General features: G+C 34.4%; 1 protein-coding gene across 2 annotated transcripts in view; it reads left to right on the top strand.

Annotated features, from left to right (window-relative positions):
- LOC139968000 (uncharacterized) overlaps positions 1-19187 on the top strand; it is a 48536-nt gene that overhangs the window by 22265 nt on the left and 7084 nt on the right. For both annotated transcript variants that reach the window (XM_071972265.1, XM_071972266.1), the window contains exons 2-4: positions 2691-2841; positions 4680-4769; positions 13580-14086. In XM_071972265.1, coding sequence (XP_071828366.1) covers positions 2731-2841; positions 4680-4769; positions 13580-14086 — 708 coding nt within the window. In that variant the 5' untranslated portion in view covers positions 2691-2730. The remainder of the gene's footprint in view (positions 1-2690; positions 2842-4679; positions 4770-13579; positions 14087-19187) is intronic.

Raw genomic sequence — 19187 nt, 5'->3', positions numbered from 1 at the left:
CGAGTCTTGTTTAATAAACCAGAAAGACCCTGGAAAATAGGGGGCCAAAAGCACCTAGGGAGTCAAACCGATAAAGGTTAACCACATCAAACATCTAACAGAATATAATAAAAAAAAAACGCTTAGGTTTTTTTGGAATGAGAATCCAAACCAACCATTATATGTACTTTTATTTAATTATTGATCTTTTTTAATTGATTTAACTGATATATTATGAACTTAAAAAAACTTGTAATGCATTTGCGCCTATTCCATCTCTCTTAAGTTAAATTTGTTAAGAATAATATGACCGAGTTCTTACGAGCTGATCACAAAATCGAAAGTCCAATTATTTAAGTAGATATAGATCTACCAAGCTAAGTGAACGGTAAAATAGCTTTAAGTTAATAATCAAAATATTACGTCTCTGGTTGATTGCTAACTGAGGTGAGTATAAGAAAAGTATTTGTTAATGCTTTACGTCTTTACGTTACGTGCCGAATTGGTAGAGTTATAATTATTGTTCAAGATCTTGCTGGTGACGAACAATTCTTCACAAAGCAAAGACAATTTCTGCTCAATTTTGAAGATATAGTTATATTTTAAATGTTATTTTGCTTTTCTAGATATATTGTGACGAAAGGAAACAATGAATTTGACATTACTGACAAGTGCCAGTCTATGAATTTTTAAGACCAAATTTAACAAGTCTCGTATCGAGAATTTTGAAAGTAATAACAAAAAATGAAAATAATAGAATAAAATCAAGCGATAATGACTCTATGATGACCTGATTAACATCATCAGTGTTATGTATTTGTTTCAATGTTAATAAAAGAAAGAAATTCTGAGTAACATCATGGTTAATATCCAAGTAACATTCATTAAGAGAATAATAGCATATGAATAAGTATTTGTTTTCTAATCAACTGTTAACTTATTTTGATAAATAAATAGATTCACTAAATTTGATAAAATTGCCAAGTGTACAAGAGCAACTTTTTTACCTCATATCAGTATTTACGGGACTATATTATTACGTTATTATATAATATATATATATATATATAATATATATATATATACATATATATATATATATACATATATATATATATATATATATATATATATATATATATATATATATATATATATATATATATATATATATATATATATATATATATATATATATAATGAAATACGCTGACACTCTTATCAGTCGTTTTATCACACGTGTCATCAGATCAAGGAAAACTACGTATATCCATCCAATCAACTTGTTTAGGACTTTTACTCTGGTATAACCCTTCCTCTGTCTAACTAACATTATTAAAAATTCAATTCCCAAGCGCGGTGAATGTATAAATAGGCTAAAAATATGTAAAACTAAAATCTCCTTGAAAGTGTATTTTACTTTTATCGATTTCTTAACAAAATTTGACACCGTGCTTCCCCCTTTTGGCTTTTGTCATATGGCTGTCGTTTGAATTTACGAGTATGTGCGTGTGTATGTGTGGTGTTTTTCCCTTTCTTTATATTTTTGTTGTTTTTGTTTTTTGATGCTGATGTTTTGTTAGGAATTCGTCTTTGGATGGCTAAATGGCCTGTTTAACTTCGTTTAGACATCATTTCTTGATAGAAACTCAATAAGTTGAGTAATTATGAATAATTAAAGTAGATCGGTAAAAAAGAGGGGGGGGGGGGGTGTGTTGGGTGATGTTGGAGATGAAAATTGAGTTTAGTTTTCATAAGTCGCATGGTATAGTTCTAAATTATATATATATATATATATATATATATATATACAACGTTCATCAACAAGTGTACAACATAACTTTTTTCATAATAATTTTTATTCTAATATGACAAATAGCGTGTATGTCTCTCTCTGTGTATTTTAATCGACTCCTTCTTGGGAGAACACACTGCAGTTTTGGACGTCGGGCAAGCGATTTAGCTCATGCGGATTTTCTATAATTTAATTAATGTTATATGTTTCTGCGTAGGGCTGTTTGATTTGAGACGTTGCCTGGTAATTTATTAAATGGGTGAACAATATTTCTTTAACCTTCAAAAGCCTTTAGTTTGATGTCTACTGTGATTAAATCGTGAGTTCGTGAAAAAAGCACCGCGTCGGTTTTTAAAGTATTAGATTGAATCATCGATGCGAGACAGCTACCGGTATAAATGTGAGAAATTTATACTGTTGAAATATTAACCCGTAAATCATCAACAGGAGCAAAAAAGTATTTCCATGAACGACATTGTGGGCTTTTGCTTTATATATTACTAATTAACCGATCAGCACGATCACATTCCCATTGGAGGGGAGAGGGGGTGGGGTTGGGGGGTAGGGGTAGGGGTTGGGGTGGGCCCGGTTGGGGTAGGGTTTCAAACACGGATATCTACGGTGAAGAGTAAGGGAGGAAGTTGCAGGAGAGGTTTTGACAATGTATTGTATACAGACAAAGTTTATACTTTCAGACTTGAATCGTCATTAATAGTATTTTTTTATCCGTCTTCTACCTTTACAAGCAAAACTTGTTTTAAGGTATAAAGGAGGGGATAGTGTAGCAACCACTTGTACATCTCCATCCGTGTATACGTGTATGCCCACGTCAACGGCAACGTACAGTTCCACATTATCATTTACATATAAATCTTCATCTGCATCAATACTTGGCATTCTTTATCTCTTTCTACAGAGGGAGGCACTAAGGAGAGGGGGAGTGATTTCCACGTGCGATGGCGGTAGAAGCTAAAATCGTCAGCTGCTTAGTTTGTATATGGTTAACATCAACGGTATATTCTCAATCAAACACAGGGAGAACCCATGACTACGGAGAACTTTCCAAGGTAAGATTTTTACGAAAATCTGAAACTCTCAGAAATTCTACACAATAAATGCTGTAAAGCCTCAGTTTAAGAAGATCGAGGCACTTAATCTATCTTGCATACATTTTTTTAATACCTAATGAAGTTTGTTTGCATCATAATTGTCCCTTCGCTTTAAAATACCTGTTTGTGGCTAAATAGGAGACAGCAGTCTCTTGGAACATTTATGTTTACCTGATTTTTTTGTTAAGTATTTATCTGTTTATCTATTTATCCGTCTGTCGGTCTGTCTGTCCGTCACTCTTCCTGTTTATCTGTCCATATCTCTCTCTATTTAAATACATATCCACCTATATTTCCATCTGTCTATCAGGATGTCTATTCTCCACTCACAAATCTATGGGTTGTTTACCACGACCGATATTTTGAAACACGAGGAATAAGAAGTCATGCGTCTTTTGGCGAGGGCTTATATTTTCCTTTCAAGCAGACTGATTTTAAAGTCTCTAGTGAATTGACTTTCTCCCCGTCTGAATGTCAATATATATATATATATATATATATATATATATATATATATATATTTATATTTATATATATATATATATATATATATATATATAAGAATTTTACAAATTATGCAGAGGTTTGGTAATGTTTCACAAGGACAAAAGAAACGGAACGATATGAATTTGTGCAACATAATTCAAGTTTAGTATTCTCAAGGGCAATTTAGTAGTATTTAAAAGATTTTATCGCTGTATCATGGATATTGTTTATGGAAACATTTAATCAACTCAAGTCAAGTGGTTTTTCTCTGTTTCCTGAAATAAAGATATGAGTAAAAAATAAATGTATTCATGTTTGTCTCAGAAACTCATGTAAATCCTCTGCTAGACCCGATGACCCAAGTTTTATTTGATTTATTTTATCTAAGTGGGAACTTCTATCACTTGATTTGATGTAGTCACTAGCAATAATGGATGAATCATATAACATTGTAAACTACGGGGCGTGGAGGGTGGGGGTGGGGGAGAGTGAGGGGGAGGGAAGGGGTTATACAACCTTGCGTGTACACCCTAATTACAGACCTAATCTATAGCCTAAATATGATTCAGAATGCTCCATTTTATGTTTAAAAGATTTTACTTTTTTTTCTGCGGGATGACCCAAACCCCCTAAAGTCGGCTTCAACGAATTCCGAGGTATACGTCCCCTACCTTTTTCTTCAAATTCTGCATCCACCTCTGAGTACAGCTGGACAAAGTGTGCCCCCCCCCCATGAAATCTTCAGATTCCCATGAGAATGAGTTCGATGTCCTATTAATGAGGCCCTCGAAACCATAGCCTTTAACAAGGCAAGAGATGCATATAATATAATTTGTCCATTTTTTTTTATGAGAATTGATAAATCCTTTAAAAGTGGCGTCATAATTGTATGTAGTGGTGAAACAATTCGCCTGGCTAACTTCGTGCCGATCCATGAAAGGAAGGAACTACGTTATTAACCTTGAAATGCTAAAAAAGGAATGAAAAATAGCCACAATACTTCAAAAGTTACAACATACACATTTGGCATTCCTCGAACGGTTTTAGCAAAGGTCTAATTAATCTCATTATGTCTGTGATATCTATTGCCATAAGAGAACCTTGTGTCAGGCACTGTTGCCATAGAAACACAAGCTGAAGATTCCGCCTTTCCATGAATCTGGACATCCTAAAACGATGTTTTCATGATAGTTAAAGCGTTTTGAGTATACATCTGAGTTAAATGGACAAATTCCTCAAATATTTTCCACTTTTCATCTTGCTACTTAAAAAACAAAAATGTACTTAATTTTGTTTGGTTTGTTTTGCAGGCGGTGGACACATTTTTGGATATACTCATGGATGAAGAAAACTTTGATGATGTTAATAATATCGAGTCTTGGGAGACTGTATTAAAAGAGGTCAGTATATAATCAGACATGCCTGGTGAGGGGGAGTGGGAGGGGATATAGGGGAGATCCATGGGGTCCGTGGCCAATTTATGGGGTGCGGAGAAATATGAGATAAATAATAATGTATTCTCAAATTTCATAAACATAAATTTAAGGTAATATGAATACTTCAAGAAAGGGGCCCTGTAGGCATACCCCCCCCCCCCCCAGGAGCTTCACCCACCCAACTCTCTTCGCCATTGTTTACTTTAACATTTAGGACGGCAATATCCAGAACTAATTATACAGCCTATGGTTTGGGAAATGTATAGGTTCTGTCTAAAACTTAGATTGATAGTAATTCCACTAACACTATCCCTACCCGTATCCCCTAAATTTAGGATTAACTAATTACACAGCCTGTAGTTTGGGAAATGTATAGGTCCTGTCTAAAAACCAGATTGATAGTGATTCCTGTGCACTAACACTATCCCTAACCGTATCCCCTAAATGTAGCATTAACTAATTACACAACCTGTAGTTTGGGAAATGTATAGGTCCTGTCTAAAAACCAGATTGATCGTGGTTCCACTAACACTATCCCTTACCGTATTCCCTAAATGTGGGATTAACTAATTACACAGTCTGTACTTTGGAAGATGTAGGCCAGCCTATACCAGATTGTTATAATGATTAACTGATTACACAGCCTATACTTTGGGAAATTTAGGCTTACCTGTTCCAGATTGCTAGTGATGATACCAGATTTCTAGTGATTATACCAGCTTGTTATTGAATATACTAGATTGCTAGTGATTATACCAGATTGCTAGTGATTTTCCAGATTGCTAGTGATGATACCAGATTGCTAGTGATTATACCAGATTGCTAGTGATTATACCAGATTGCTAGTGATGATACCAGATTGCTAGTGATTATACCAGATTGCTAGTGATTATACCAGATTGCTAGTGATTATACCAGCTTGTTATTGAATATACCAGATTGCTAGTGATTATACCAGATTGCTAGTGATTATACCAGATTGCTAGTGAGTATACCATATTGCTAGTGATGATACCAGATTGCTAGTGATTATACCAGCTTGTTATTGAATATACCAGATTGTTAGTGATGATACAAGATTGCTAGTGATTCCACTAGTGTGTACAGTTCGTTCCTCATTACATCTGTCAAAAAAAGAAATTCTGTAATTTGGGAAAATAATAAACTGTTAATGTATTTACATATCACCTGAACCCGTAATAATAAATGGGGCTATTTCAAAACAAAAAAAGCAGGTATATCACATAGGATGTGATAACGAAAACGAAAGAACACAGGTAAGAATCATAACTCACAACTCCCGCTAAATTTTTAAAACGAACTAAGTAATCAAAATGAAATTTTTTTAGAAATCGTAGAAAATAATCAATATTGATTAAATGAAAACATATCAAACTGGTTTTGTCGAAAGGTTAAATTTATGTCATTTCTGGTTTTCGGGAAGGTTGAAGTCTCATTACTGTAAACTTAAAACTATAAGGAATACCGCATAGCTCCTGAAATTCCCAAAGGTTTAGATGTGTTTGTGTTGGCTGAGTAGCCATGTTGTTGTAATTGGCATGTATTGCTTCATTGTGATATAGTACACAAACAAATCATCTGTCTGCTTAGTCGTATTAAAAGAAAAAAATAGCATTTTTGCAATGAAATCAATATTAAGGTAAAAATAAATCAGAATAACTCATTTGAGATTTTAATACAATACAATAACAAACTTTGAGATTATATTAAAATAGAATAACTAAATTTGAGATTATAATAACGTTTCATAAGTTATCCTTGAATTGCGATACTGTTTGAATGTTTGTTTACCCTGATTGTCATTGTTCTCCTCATTTAGAAGTCGTTCATTAACATGTAGAATGTTAATTAACATTTAGGAATATATTAACATGTAGATATATTCCTCAGTGGATTTAATGAAATGCACTTAAACAAAACAGAAAATTGACCAAACGAAAGGTGCAGACAATTTCGAAGAATTTGTTAAATAATGAATTCGGCCAGCGAAATATCCCTTTAATTATAATATGCCACTATCACTGTATGAACAATAGAAGTATATCAAAATATAGCATATAGCATAGCATATATCATAGCATATAGCAAAAACATGTTACAACTGACCGGAAATAAAGCGCGCCCGCGTCAAGAATAATATTAATACTTAGATTGACTGAGCATGGGCATATATGAGAAACACCATGTTAAAGTTCGGTACCGTAACGTTTTATTTGTCGCTTTCAACATCTATACTAGCGACATCGTACATTGGTATAGTTTTTGAGTTGATTGTTTTAATATTATCTTCCTCTGCTGTTTTTCACAAGTTTGATGATTTTTGTTTTTGTTTCTTCCAGAAAGTAATTTTCACTGACCTTCTCTCTCGTCAGATATCATATACTGTTGATATGCAAAACAAAAATGTACTAAAGGTGTAGATAGAGAGAGAAGTATAACTAAAGTCATTCAAGTCAACCTCTCTTGAGCTTGAGGTACGCTTGAAGGCCGCACCAGGTGTCAATGTAAACATTGGTTATATTGCTTAGAAGGATGGCTTTCTGAAGTGCACGTAAGAAATAAATGGGGCTGTTGCAGGCTGGATAGAATTCAAAGCGGATGTGTTAAAAGGTGCAGTTTACGAGTTGCACCTGCTAACGAAAGCATGACAGAGGATCATATAAGGCATATAAACATATCAAGATAAATATTGTGATATGTCTCGATATTCTGTATAGTGCAGCTTTTCCTTTTGATGGCTAATTTCTCTTTGTCATGTATTTGGTTAACTATTCCACAAATTAAACCGCAATTTTACTGTTCCATATGTAAACATCCTATACACGCGACCTAATTATGTTTTCCCAAAAAAAACATATCGTTGTGCATTCAACGATATATCTGTCATGTATTTAAATAGACTCGTCGATATAAAACGTCTTAATAATTATTAAAACGGTTTAGGCATACGACAAAATAAATGTCATCATAGGAAACTGTTAAACAGCGAAGACAGTTACAAATTGTCGATAAAAATACGAAAATATCAGCAAACACAAGAAACAAAAACAAATCATTAGTAAAACATCTGAACAGATTACACAGGTGATGGGAAGTTTAGTCAAAATAATCTCAAATGATGTAAAACAAAACAAAAACAAGCACAACAAAAGAAGAGAAAAAGATAGAAAGTATCTTATACCAGATATTAATTACCGGTACGTCACAATAACTGTCACAATTGATATCGCTGTCACTTTCATTGTCAATTAAAACTATTAATATAAAAATAAAATAAAACTGTTAGCAAACTGCTTATCCACTAGAGAGCCTGTGTAAGAGAATGTGTAAAAGTAAGTTGGCCTGACGTTTCGATCCTAGCAGGATCTTCTTCAAAGGCTAAATGACAAGTAACATTAACAGAAGGGGCAAAAACTATTAATCCTAGAGATAAAAAAGTGAAAAAAGTGCATCACAATAAATTCTTGCATATTTTACAGTTGGCTATGTTATTAAGAAGTGCATGGCTGAAGTAAGACAATAGCAGTGTGCATAAGACAGGGTCATAAGGGGGATAGGTTTATTCTGGAGAGACTCAAACTTCGAATGGGCAGTGGTATATGTGACTTTGATTTAAGAAGAGATAACCCCCCCCACCTCCCCCCATAAAAAACGCAAAACGTACCGGCAAAATAGATCCTCTGTATATCTTGTACGACCAAATTCCTGATTTTTTTTCAACTAAACTGCACCGTTTAGTTACAATGTTTCTGGCTAAGTTTCTCTATTAGAGGATACTTTTTAAGTACCAATGTGTGCACTTTTTTAATAAAAAATAAAACAATGGAAAAATAGTACGGTACTTCCCAGTTACAATTTATGAAAATGGGCACATCTAAGGGTTTCTCACCAAACTGGGAGGGGTCAGGGGAGGACCCCTTCACCCTGCGCCCCCTGGTTTTAGTCTCTTCACGTTTGTTTGCCCTATCGTTTTCATAGCACATTGAATATAGTAACGTGCTTAATGAAGGGGCGGGGGGGGGCAGGGGAGATGGGTAGGGTACGGGAAGGGATGATATTATGGCATTATGGAGTGCTTATTTACACATCGTCAAAGCAACCGATAAATACAAACGTTCATTGAGCTTTTTTATATTCCCTGGAGGAAAAATATAATGGTGAAAAATCTGTGCTGCAAGCAAATGCTATTTGTACCCATACTGTACTCTTCCTGTTGCCTATGTCTATGTAAATAACTAACTTTGATTCATTACTACAGGCGGTCAAAAAATATTCTGAAGCCAGGGAAATATCATAATTGTAACATGAATTTGTGATTAAAAGAAATATATTTTGATGAAATCTATGATTGCATCTGCACGCATGGTTCCGTTTGTACAGCCATTAAATGCACTTGTACATTGTTCTGTTGATAATCATTTTCATAGCCTACATAGCCCCGAATAGCCTAAATAGCCGTGAATAGCCTATATACCTACACATAACGCATATGGTCACAATACAATGTTTGCTTGACTACAATGTTGCTATATATAATGGCAAAACAGATGTCAAAAACCTTGCTAAGGCAAAGGTTATTATACGGTTAAAAATAATCAACAATGAAAGCATGCCCCTATTCTTTCCTAGCCCATGTAATGTACATATATGAATCTGCCTGAAGTTGTCATTGTTTGTTATCATTATTATCAGTCAAGGGTAAGAAGTTAGCTGCTATAGTAGAGAAAAAATACACCTCATAGAGTTCACACAGAACATTGAACAAGATGCAGCTTCACACATGTTGTGAACTTGGTAGAAAGTACATAGAACAAAGTTGAACAACCGTAATCGAGAAGTTTTGTTTATTCTTTGTGTTATATATATATATATATATATATATATATATATATATATATATATATATATATATATATATATAAATGATCTTACACAATTTTTAGGAAAGAGAGATATTAGATTATCTCTGTGCTCTTATAAATATTCTCATACATTAATTAGTATACAACACACATTATCCATATGTTTATAATGTGTACAGTTATTCAAGATGTTTACTATACTCTTAATATATTTCTCGATTCTCAGAAGATATCCTCAATGTTTTTTTTACATAAGACTACTGAATTCTACCACGTTTTTTCTTCGATTTTTTTTATTTTTTAAATATTTATTTTCTTATAAAAGTTCCAAACCTACAACGTCAAATCCCTTGTTACGACATTTACGAGATGCATGGGGTACATTGAACTTTTGAAGTAACAACCTACACGATTTCAAAATCATTTTCAGCTTAAATCAATCACTACCAAGTAATAAAAATCTTATTAGCTTGTTCTAAAAAGAAAAATACACACACACACATCAGAGAAGCTACTATAGTATTTAAGAATGTGATAAGTAAAAACTTGTTCAATCGATTTTTGAAGAAAACTACCCGCGGATCAGGGAATTGAAAATGTCAAATTTATTGTGGTTCGTTTCTTGTAAATTTATAAATCAAGTGACGGGTTTTTTAGTCATCAACATGTCTTCGATTTGTGAGGTTTTTGTACTAAAGGCTAAGTTCTGTTATAGACGCAGATGGCTAATTTGTGACAAGGCTTTTCTTTGGCAAGGCTGTGGAAAGTTTTGTAGAAGTGAAAAACAAACCTTGTGTTTTCTTTATTTTGATATTATTGCGTGTATGAGTCCAATATAAGTATGGTGATACATTCATTTTGATACTCTGCGTGGCATTATATTTAGACAACTCTTACCTTTCGAAAGCAATGTGTTCATATCCCCCCCCCCCCCATTTCCAAGTAGCACAGAGTAAAACAAGAACGTGCTTTCAATGAACTCTTTAGTTACAGGGACTGCGGAAGAGGGACAGGGGTAAGGTGGGGGGGGTCTACAAATAGGAACGTATGTCTTGTTTTGTGTAAAAACCTTAAAAGTGACTCTTTTAAAGAAGTATACTTATAATTACAAAAATGACACTTTTCCATTTCTTGAAATTTAAACACACCCGTTTGTTGAAACTTTATTAACCAGACTATAATCAGAAGGGCTAATGTAGTTTTAGAAAACTTGAGAATAAAAAAAACATGTAACTAATAAGTGGAATTTTGAAGAAAAACATTGGAGTCCAGGAATTAAACTAAGGAATACACAGGCGCTCCATTTTTGGAAAACAATTTGAGGTAACTTTGTGGTTTTCCCCTCTAATCACATTCCCCATTGCCCTCGAAGTTTGCTCACTCCCCACCCCCCCCCTACCGTCACACACAAACACACAGATTGGACTCGGTTTAACTGTATATCTAAAGTGGTTGTCAATGTTATTCAGATGTATTAAATGCCTTTATGCTCTGATGCAACCATTTGGTTATAACGTAAAAATTTGAAAGCAAACTGAAAATAAAAGAACCCTTTTCAGTGTGTTAACAATCATATCACACCTGTTGCTTCAAGTTCAATTCTACAAAACCTACCGGTATCAAAATTGAAATATTAATATCTCGAACGGCGCATTTCGGATTTTTTTTTTTATGAAAAACCTCGCCAGGAACCTTCAATTGGAATATTTTCTCGCGGAATATGGCAAATTAAGTTACAGTCTGAACTTTTAATGATTGAAAATCTATTTGTTTATTTACTACTTCAAATCAGCACAGTGAGTTGCTCACATATTAACTTATTAAACGAATCTATTGCGGCTTTTCTACAAAGAGTTTGATAAATTATCCAAAGTGTAGTTTTTGTTTTTTTAATTAGTGGCAATATTTGAAAACGTATTGAATTGAGTAGATATTGGTTTATGTTGGTTGATGAGAGAATAAGCAATTATATCATAAGAATAACTAAAAGAGTAATAACCTGTACTATTAAAGAATGCTTAAACATAATGTGGGAGAATAAATCGGTATCAATAAAACTGACTTTAAAGAGTAATGTAAAAGTTTTAAAACCAGGTCATTTTTAGTAGGTCACGACAAAGAAAGCTTTATGTCCACAATAATAATACAAAAGTAACAATTTCATATTGAAATTTTACTGCGATGATTTTTACCGAACTTATAAAATATTTAAACCGCCCACGAAAATTGAATGTGAGTTTCAGGCGAACATAAAACATAAATATAAAAAAAACGTGATACAAAAACGGTGACTCAAAATACCATTATTTATGACCTCAAGATCCTAGCGTGTTAGAACTTGATATAAGATATAAGTTTTCAAAAGCTCTTTGAATCGATGAGTCAGTCAAATAGGTCCATACATACATTCTATCAATCAATCAATCAATATAGTTATGGTGCCTGATATCCAACATCCAGGTAGATTTCAGTGTCGCTTTGAGGCTTGTTGAAATCATAGAGGCGTATGTATATACCGGGAAACTGCTTTGAGGTTTATCGTATTGAAGTTCATACCGCATTGATTATACAGTATATTATATACCGTATTATATATATCGTATATATATATATACAATATACCGTATTGAAGTTCATATCGTATTGATTATACCGTATATTACATACCGTATAGTATATATATACCGTATATATATATATATATATATATATATATATATATATATATATATACAATATACCGTATTTGATGTTCATACCGTATTGATTATATACCGTATATTATATACCGAAGTATATATACCGTATATTATACAACATACGGTATTGAAGTTTCAGCTGCATGAGTGATCGTTGTCTTATCCTGTATCATCTTTTTAGCAATATTTATGACTTTTAATATAGCCTACTACAAATATTCACCAACAAGCGGACAATTTTTTAAAAGTTTTCTGTCAGAAAGCTGCAAGGTGCAGGTGAACTATTATTGTAAATATGCGAATCATTGTAGCTGTTTCTTAAGAATCACTGTAAATTACATGTAATCTGATTAAACGAAGGGTAAGGGGGGGGGGTGGAGCATGCGGGCAAGTTACTATCAGCACAACACGTCTCTTAATTCATGCTGTAACAATTCACCTTAAAAACTATTATTTTATAACCAATAAGAAAAAGGAAATGGTCGGGTATACAAGTATCCCTAAATAAGAGTCGGATTGGCTTACCGGTATAAAGACTAGAGACCGGAGTGCCACTGGGTCCGAGGGCCAGAAAGCACAGCCAGGCTAGTTTTATTCGAGGCTCGAGTATTTACTCGAGTACTACTGCTTGCATCTCTAAGCCGATAGTAATTTATGGTGTACGCCGTCTGTGACCCATAATCCCTGGTATTCAATATACATCTAGGCATATATATTCATATATTTATGTCAATATGATAAACTGGTGAACATTTTTAAAATGTTCTATAAATTGACCGTTTAATTGTCACTTTAATAATTCCGTATTTGCTAAATTAATTGGTTACTATGGGCAATCGAAAAATATGAAGTTCTAATTGGTTGAGCTAAAGAGAAAAAAAACTTAGTAAAAAGATTTTTTTTAAATAATTTGGAAGAAGCAAATAGAAAAAGAAAAAAACCAAACAACAATATTGGCTAGACCTGGCGTTTGCCATCTGGCTGCCTGATTTTCTCCCCCCCCCCCCCTCCTCCCTTTCTTATAAATAAATGCAAGTACAAAAATGTATTACAACACGTACACTAAAGAAGGTCGGTTTTGCTTATTTGAGGCACTTGTGTGTTTTTAGGTCTTCTAAGTTTGATATCCTTATTTTCTTAAAAATCAATATTGATTTCTATTATTTTTTTCTTTCATCTCTTCTTCTTTTAGGACATAAATCCAAAGTTGAGAATTCTTGCCCATGTTATGCGGTCGCTCAGTTCAAGACCAGATACGTCATCATTACGTGAGCAAGTATTTCCGAGTGACTACATTTCTAGGTATCTTCAAGAAATTCTTACAGACGAGCAACCTTTCTGGGACGAATCGTCACCAAAACTTCCATCCTTGCAAACCCCTGAACTTGATCAAATAAAAGCATCTGCAGATGAAAGAAATAACTTCTGGTCCGATAACCCATCTCATCGTCCTCCTGAAGGTATCCCTTTCTCTGCAGGAGAAGAAAGCAAGAGGAATGGAATTTGGTACGGTAAAAGAAAGTCAAGCCTGGACGGGGAGGCTGTGAAAAGAAACGGGATATGGTATGGAAAACGGAGTAGCCCTCCTGTCGATGACAAACGGAATGGCATATGGTACGGCAAACGTAACGGGATTTGGTACGGTAAACGAAATGGGATATGGTACGGCAAAAGAGACGACAGCTTGTATTCAGAGGAGGTGAGTGTATGATGATGGGGTGGGTGAGTAGGTGGGGGTGGGGTGGGGGCTGGGAGGATGGGGAGGGCTTTACGGAGACAAATGGAATGACATATCGGACGGCAAATGTAATGGGATATTTCATGGTCAAAAATATGGGATATCATCAGCATGACAGCTTGTATTTAGAGGAGGTGAGTGTATGCCCCCATCTAGAAGCCTATTTGTTTGTGGTAATTAGGATCTGATGGAGATAATGATGATGATGATGATGATGGGGTGGTGGTGGGTGCGGGGGGGGGGCGTAACGGAGACAAATGTAATGACATATCGTACAGCAAATGTAATGGGATATTGTATGGTCAAAAACATGGGATATCATATCACGACAGCTTTTATTTAGAGGAGGCAAGTGAAACTCAAATAGGACTTCATTTGCATGTGGAGAGTCAGGATCTGTTGGAGCGGAGAAAGGGTGAGAATGGGGTAAGGTAGGGTGTGAAGGGGATTCCTCCAGCTTTGTGGAGGTTAAGATGGTCCTACGTACATAGGCAACACCATCCAAAGATGTCCCCCCCCCCCAAGAAAAAAATCAAGCGGGTTTCAATGGGTGATATTGAATACAAAGGAGGTGTTGAGGCTGTTTGTAGCTGTAGCGGAACCAAGAGTAAACACAATAGGCTAGGTAAAGCATAGATATAATGGGGAAAGTGCGTGTAAGGCTATAGAAAAGAAAGATATTAATAACATACTTAGGAGACAATTTAATCTGCTTTTCTCTGATTACTTAATGGTTGTGAGACTCTAAACAAACAATTCTGATTAATCCGTAGTCAAAATCGAACTGTATTAAAGCAAGCTACAGGTTTACTCAATGATTCCTGTTCTCAAAAAGGAAATCGAAAAAAAAGAACAAAAAAAAAAAGAACAAAAAAAAAATAGTATCAAAGGAAACATAAAAGAAAAACATTTGAATTATAAAAAATGTCATGATCGAAGAAAAAAAATTCATATGACATTATTAACCTATATTTGGTATCAATTATGTGACACGCGTGGGCGTGCTTGAAAGATATTTACATTATCAATGTTTGTTTGACTGAATAATGAAAAGACACGCTCTCTTAAATTAATTTGCCTGTGACCTATCGGAAAATGAAACGTTTGAGTGGTCCACGTCCATACAGGAAATTACAAATTCAGATATGCCGTGGGAAGACATTATGGCACTTTGATATTCCTATGTGTCTTTGACATGCAAAATCGGTAATTTAAGGTTTTTCCCCCTTTCTTGTTACAACAAGTTTTTTTGTTATCATAAAATGTTTTCGCCGTATCTATTGCAAAATTTTTATTGAAAGAAAATCAATAATTGCTATATGGCACGCCTTATGAAAAAAAAATACCGCATGTTGAACTTGAAAAAGAAATGCATAGTTATTCCATTTTCTAAGAGGACGTTTGATGTAGAATTGTTAAACTGGTGACATTTAAAACCCTCATAGAAGGACATCTAGAGTAAATCGGGTTGATTTCTGTTTTGTATAATGAGTCACAAAAATATATTCCTTTTTCCCCCTTCTTTTGGCTTCCGTTATTTTCATATGACATTTCAAAAGACAGGAATATCTTTTTCTATTTTTTTTTTTTTTGCGAGAGGAAAGGTGGCTAAGTGTTTAGATCAAACTATATAAGAGTTAGAACATGTGAAATATGTGCTGCGATGTCTTTTCATTGAATGTCCCACTTTTTGTTATGTCGTTTTGAGACATTCAAGCCTAAGTAGTATATACTTTGTATTATTAGGAAATAAACCTACAAAATGTCCTCCTACCCTTATACATGTATTCTAAAAAAGAAAACATGATGTGAAGAGGAAGGGGGGGGGGTGGTGTTGTGTAAGGCACGGGAGCAACGCAGTAAGTTTACGGTTGTATAGGTCACCTAATGTTGATTTTTATTTTGTTTTGTACTCCCTAATCAATAATACCAGGTCGTGCAGTGGCGTGAGCAAGTCTGGACGGGGTGGGGATGAGAGTGGGGTGAGAGTGGGGGTGGGAGTTGTCCATTATCTGCATCGTCAGTCGGGGAAAAATTCATCGTTGAGGGAAAACGTTTATTTTTGGAGAATTTATTCAAAACCAAAGTATTTAGCATAACCTTGCCCGTAGGCATAATTTATAGATTCTAAGTGCTACAGAGTGCACCATTGATGTCTAAACTTTTATTTGGTCTAGAACCTCCCCCCCCATCCACAGGGTTGTCTAAATTAACAACCCCCCACCCCCAAAAAATAAATAAATATGTATATATATATATATAATTTATGGTTTTGTGGAAATTTGTACAATGCCTGTGTAAGTCCTCACTTACACAACAAATATGTAGCCCGGGCATCCAAAGAATAGAAAGCAAGAACCTGTTGAAAGATGATTTTATTAATTACATAAAATAGCTATTACATTTCTTTTAGTGTGAAATGTATTTGTAAAGTCCAGTGTTATAAGTAATGGGAATGTATTGAAAACAATTGCAGAAAATATAATTACTTCTGAAGATAACTACAAATGTAAGCACTCTGGCCACTCGCCGCCAAGATCTACGCACAATATTCACGTACAACGTACGAACGGTATATAGTAATGTTACGCGCGGTACACATAGCATACTAGGCGTTACTCATAGCTGGTACATCAAGTACTGTGCATGTCCCACAACCGTGCATCAGTAATCTCTACTTTGTGGTAACATGTGTTACAGGTGACACTCTAACAACTGCAAAGCCGCTTGTTCCCATGTAAGACAAAGAACCGCGCGACTGGACAAGGAGTCTATGAAGATGAGAATGCCTACGAGATGAAGTAAAGGAGGTACGGTACCGCTTGATTCCGGTTCACACCCCTCTTAAAATTGAGCATACAGACATACGACGCTTATCTGAGGCTAGCTTTAAAATTGTTATTGAATCTGAAATGATACTATAGTGTAGACTAGGCTTAATGTTAGTTTCAACAATTTACAAATAACATGTCCGGTAGGCTATAGGTGCTCTACGTTAAGCTAGCATAGTTTTTATGGCGGAAACTACCAATGGTGCATGGAACAGCACTGGCCCCTATAAGTTTATATATTCTATAAAATAACATTTAGGCCTATAGGCTAGGCCTATTAGTATATATAAAACCAGAATAACTTAAGGCTCTCATGGAATAGGCCTATGTCTAGACTGCTTTTAAAAAAATTCTTTTCTCTTATAGAACTTGTAACATTTAGTGTACTTGTAACTTGTCTCCGCTTTAAACTGCAATCAATGGATATTTCTTACATTGATCATGGCTAAAAAGTTATGTTAATATGATATTCAAATTACATTTAGTTACAAGTCTTGAAGAAAAAAAAACCCTCCAAATATGAACAATCTAACAAACCTGTCTTCAAATTTTGTACACTACGAGTTGGTGAGTACTTTGTTTCATCTGCTAATTATACTTTCAAATTATGGCAAAGTGTAGTGAGAGACGTTGGTTGCTTACAATACTGCAGATCTATAGAATAAAGTAAGCATAGCTGTAGAAAGTGTTTATACTTTCTGAAATAATGTTAATAATAAATAAATGGCTTTAACATAAAATTCTGTAACTGTCAACAACAACCACGGCAACCATTTTTGAATATTCTTAAGAAAAGAAGCACGATGAACACATTATTTTCTGAACTGACATATTCAAAGAGGCCTATTGGAACTATGAGTTTGTCAAACAATTACGGATACGGTATCTTTTGAACTACATGTTAGAATGATATCATAGTTGGTATATAAGTTTGTCATATATAGTACATGATGCCTATTGTTTGTTGGGGAGGGGGGAGGGGGAGGGGGAGGGGGGGTGGGGTGCAGATCTCATTCATATTGACATATCACATATAGTATCGCACCACTATGCAAATTTGCATTGTGGTTTTAGTAGTGTAAAAGCTTACAATGGAAATGTATGCTACTAATGTGAACAGTTTGTCACATGCATCGAACAATAAATTGTGTACTTCTGGAATAGTCAAAGAAGATTCCAATGATGTCCAGAACAAACGTGTGGTCCACATTGTGAGAAAAAAAATTACACAACCACAAACTGCTGTTGGATTCAATATCATAGTACATCAGAAATTCCACTTTGAGCAAAACCATAATAAATATTTGTTTTTTATTCCTATTCGACTTAACAGATGGAGCAAACTTGGTTGCTTTTTATGTGCTGCCTTACGTCATGCCAATGGGAATGTCATCCTCTAGTAAGAAAATGAGCAGATGTACCAAATCTGATACAGCCCGATCCCTACATTGACATTTAACCAGTAAATATGATAAAACTTAAACATTTTAATGAATAAGGATCAATCACTTGGCAGTAAACCGTGTTTCCATTGATCAATTGATCAATGCAAAACTATCCAATTAAAATAATATTTTATACAGAAAAAAACATGACCTCGGGCATGATGGTAGAAATGTTGATAGAAGTCATGTCTAAAGACCATTTCTTTGTGCACATTTTTTTTGTTCATATGCCGATGGCAATATAGGAACATTGGCAGTCAAGCTGACGTCTTTATGTGCATGTATGTAACACCAGTATTGGAGACATCTTTGGATTCATGTCATTCTTGGTATATAAATATCAGCCATAATGAGCATATGGGTCTTATTGGTTTCGTTATGCATATTAATGAGTTCTAAAATATTCATAATTTGGCAACAAAATGACACCTTCATGCACGGTATGATCACTGATGCATGGGCATATACTAAGTACATTCAACCTCATTAATATTCATGACTGGGTGTGTCTAGAAAGTTTGCAGTAAATAAAGTTATTAACACAATATTTCAACTAGTTGGATTCATGTCATACTTGGTATATATATATATATATATATATATATATATATATATATATATATATATATATATATATATATATATATATCAGCCATACTGAGCATATGGGTCTTATTGGTTTCGTTATGCATTTTAATGAGTTGGAGGTTCTAAAATATTAATAATTTTGCAATAAAATGACACCTTCATACACGGTATGATCACTGATGCATGCGCATATACTTA

The sequence above is a fragment of the Apostichopus japonicus genome, chromosome 5, assembly GCF_037975245.1.
Source record: "Apostichopus japonicus isolate 1M-3 chromosome 5, ASM3797524v1, whole genome shotgun sequence".
Taxonomy (NCBI): Eukaryota; Metazoa; Echinodermata; class Holothuroidea; order Aspidochirotida; family Stichopodidae; genus Apostichopus; species Apostichopus japonicus.
Note: the sequence above shows the minus strand (reverse complement) of the source record. Positions and strands in the feature narration are given on the sequence as shown.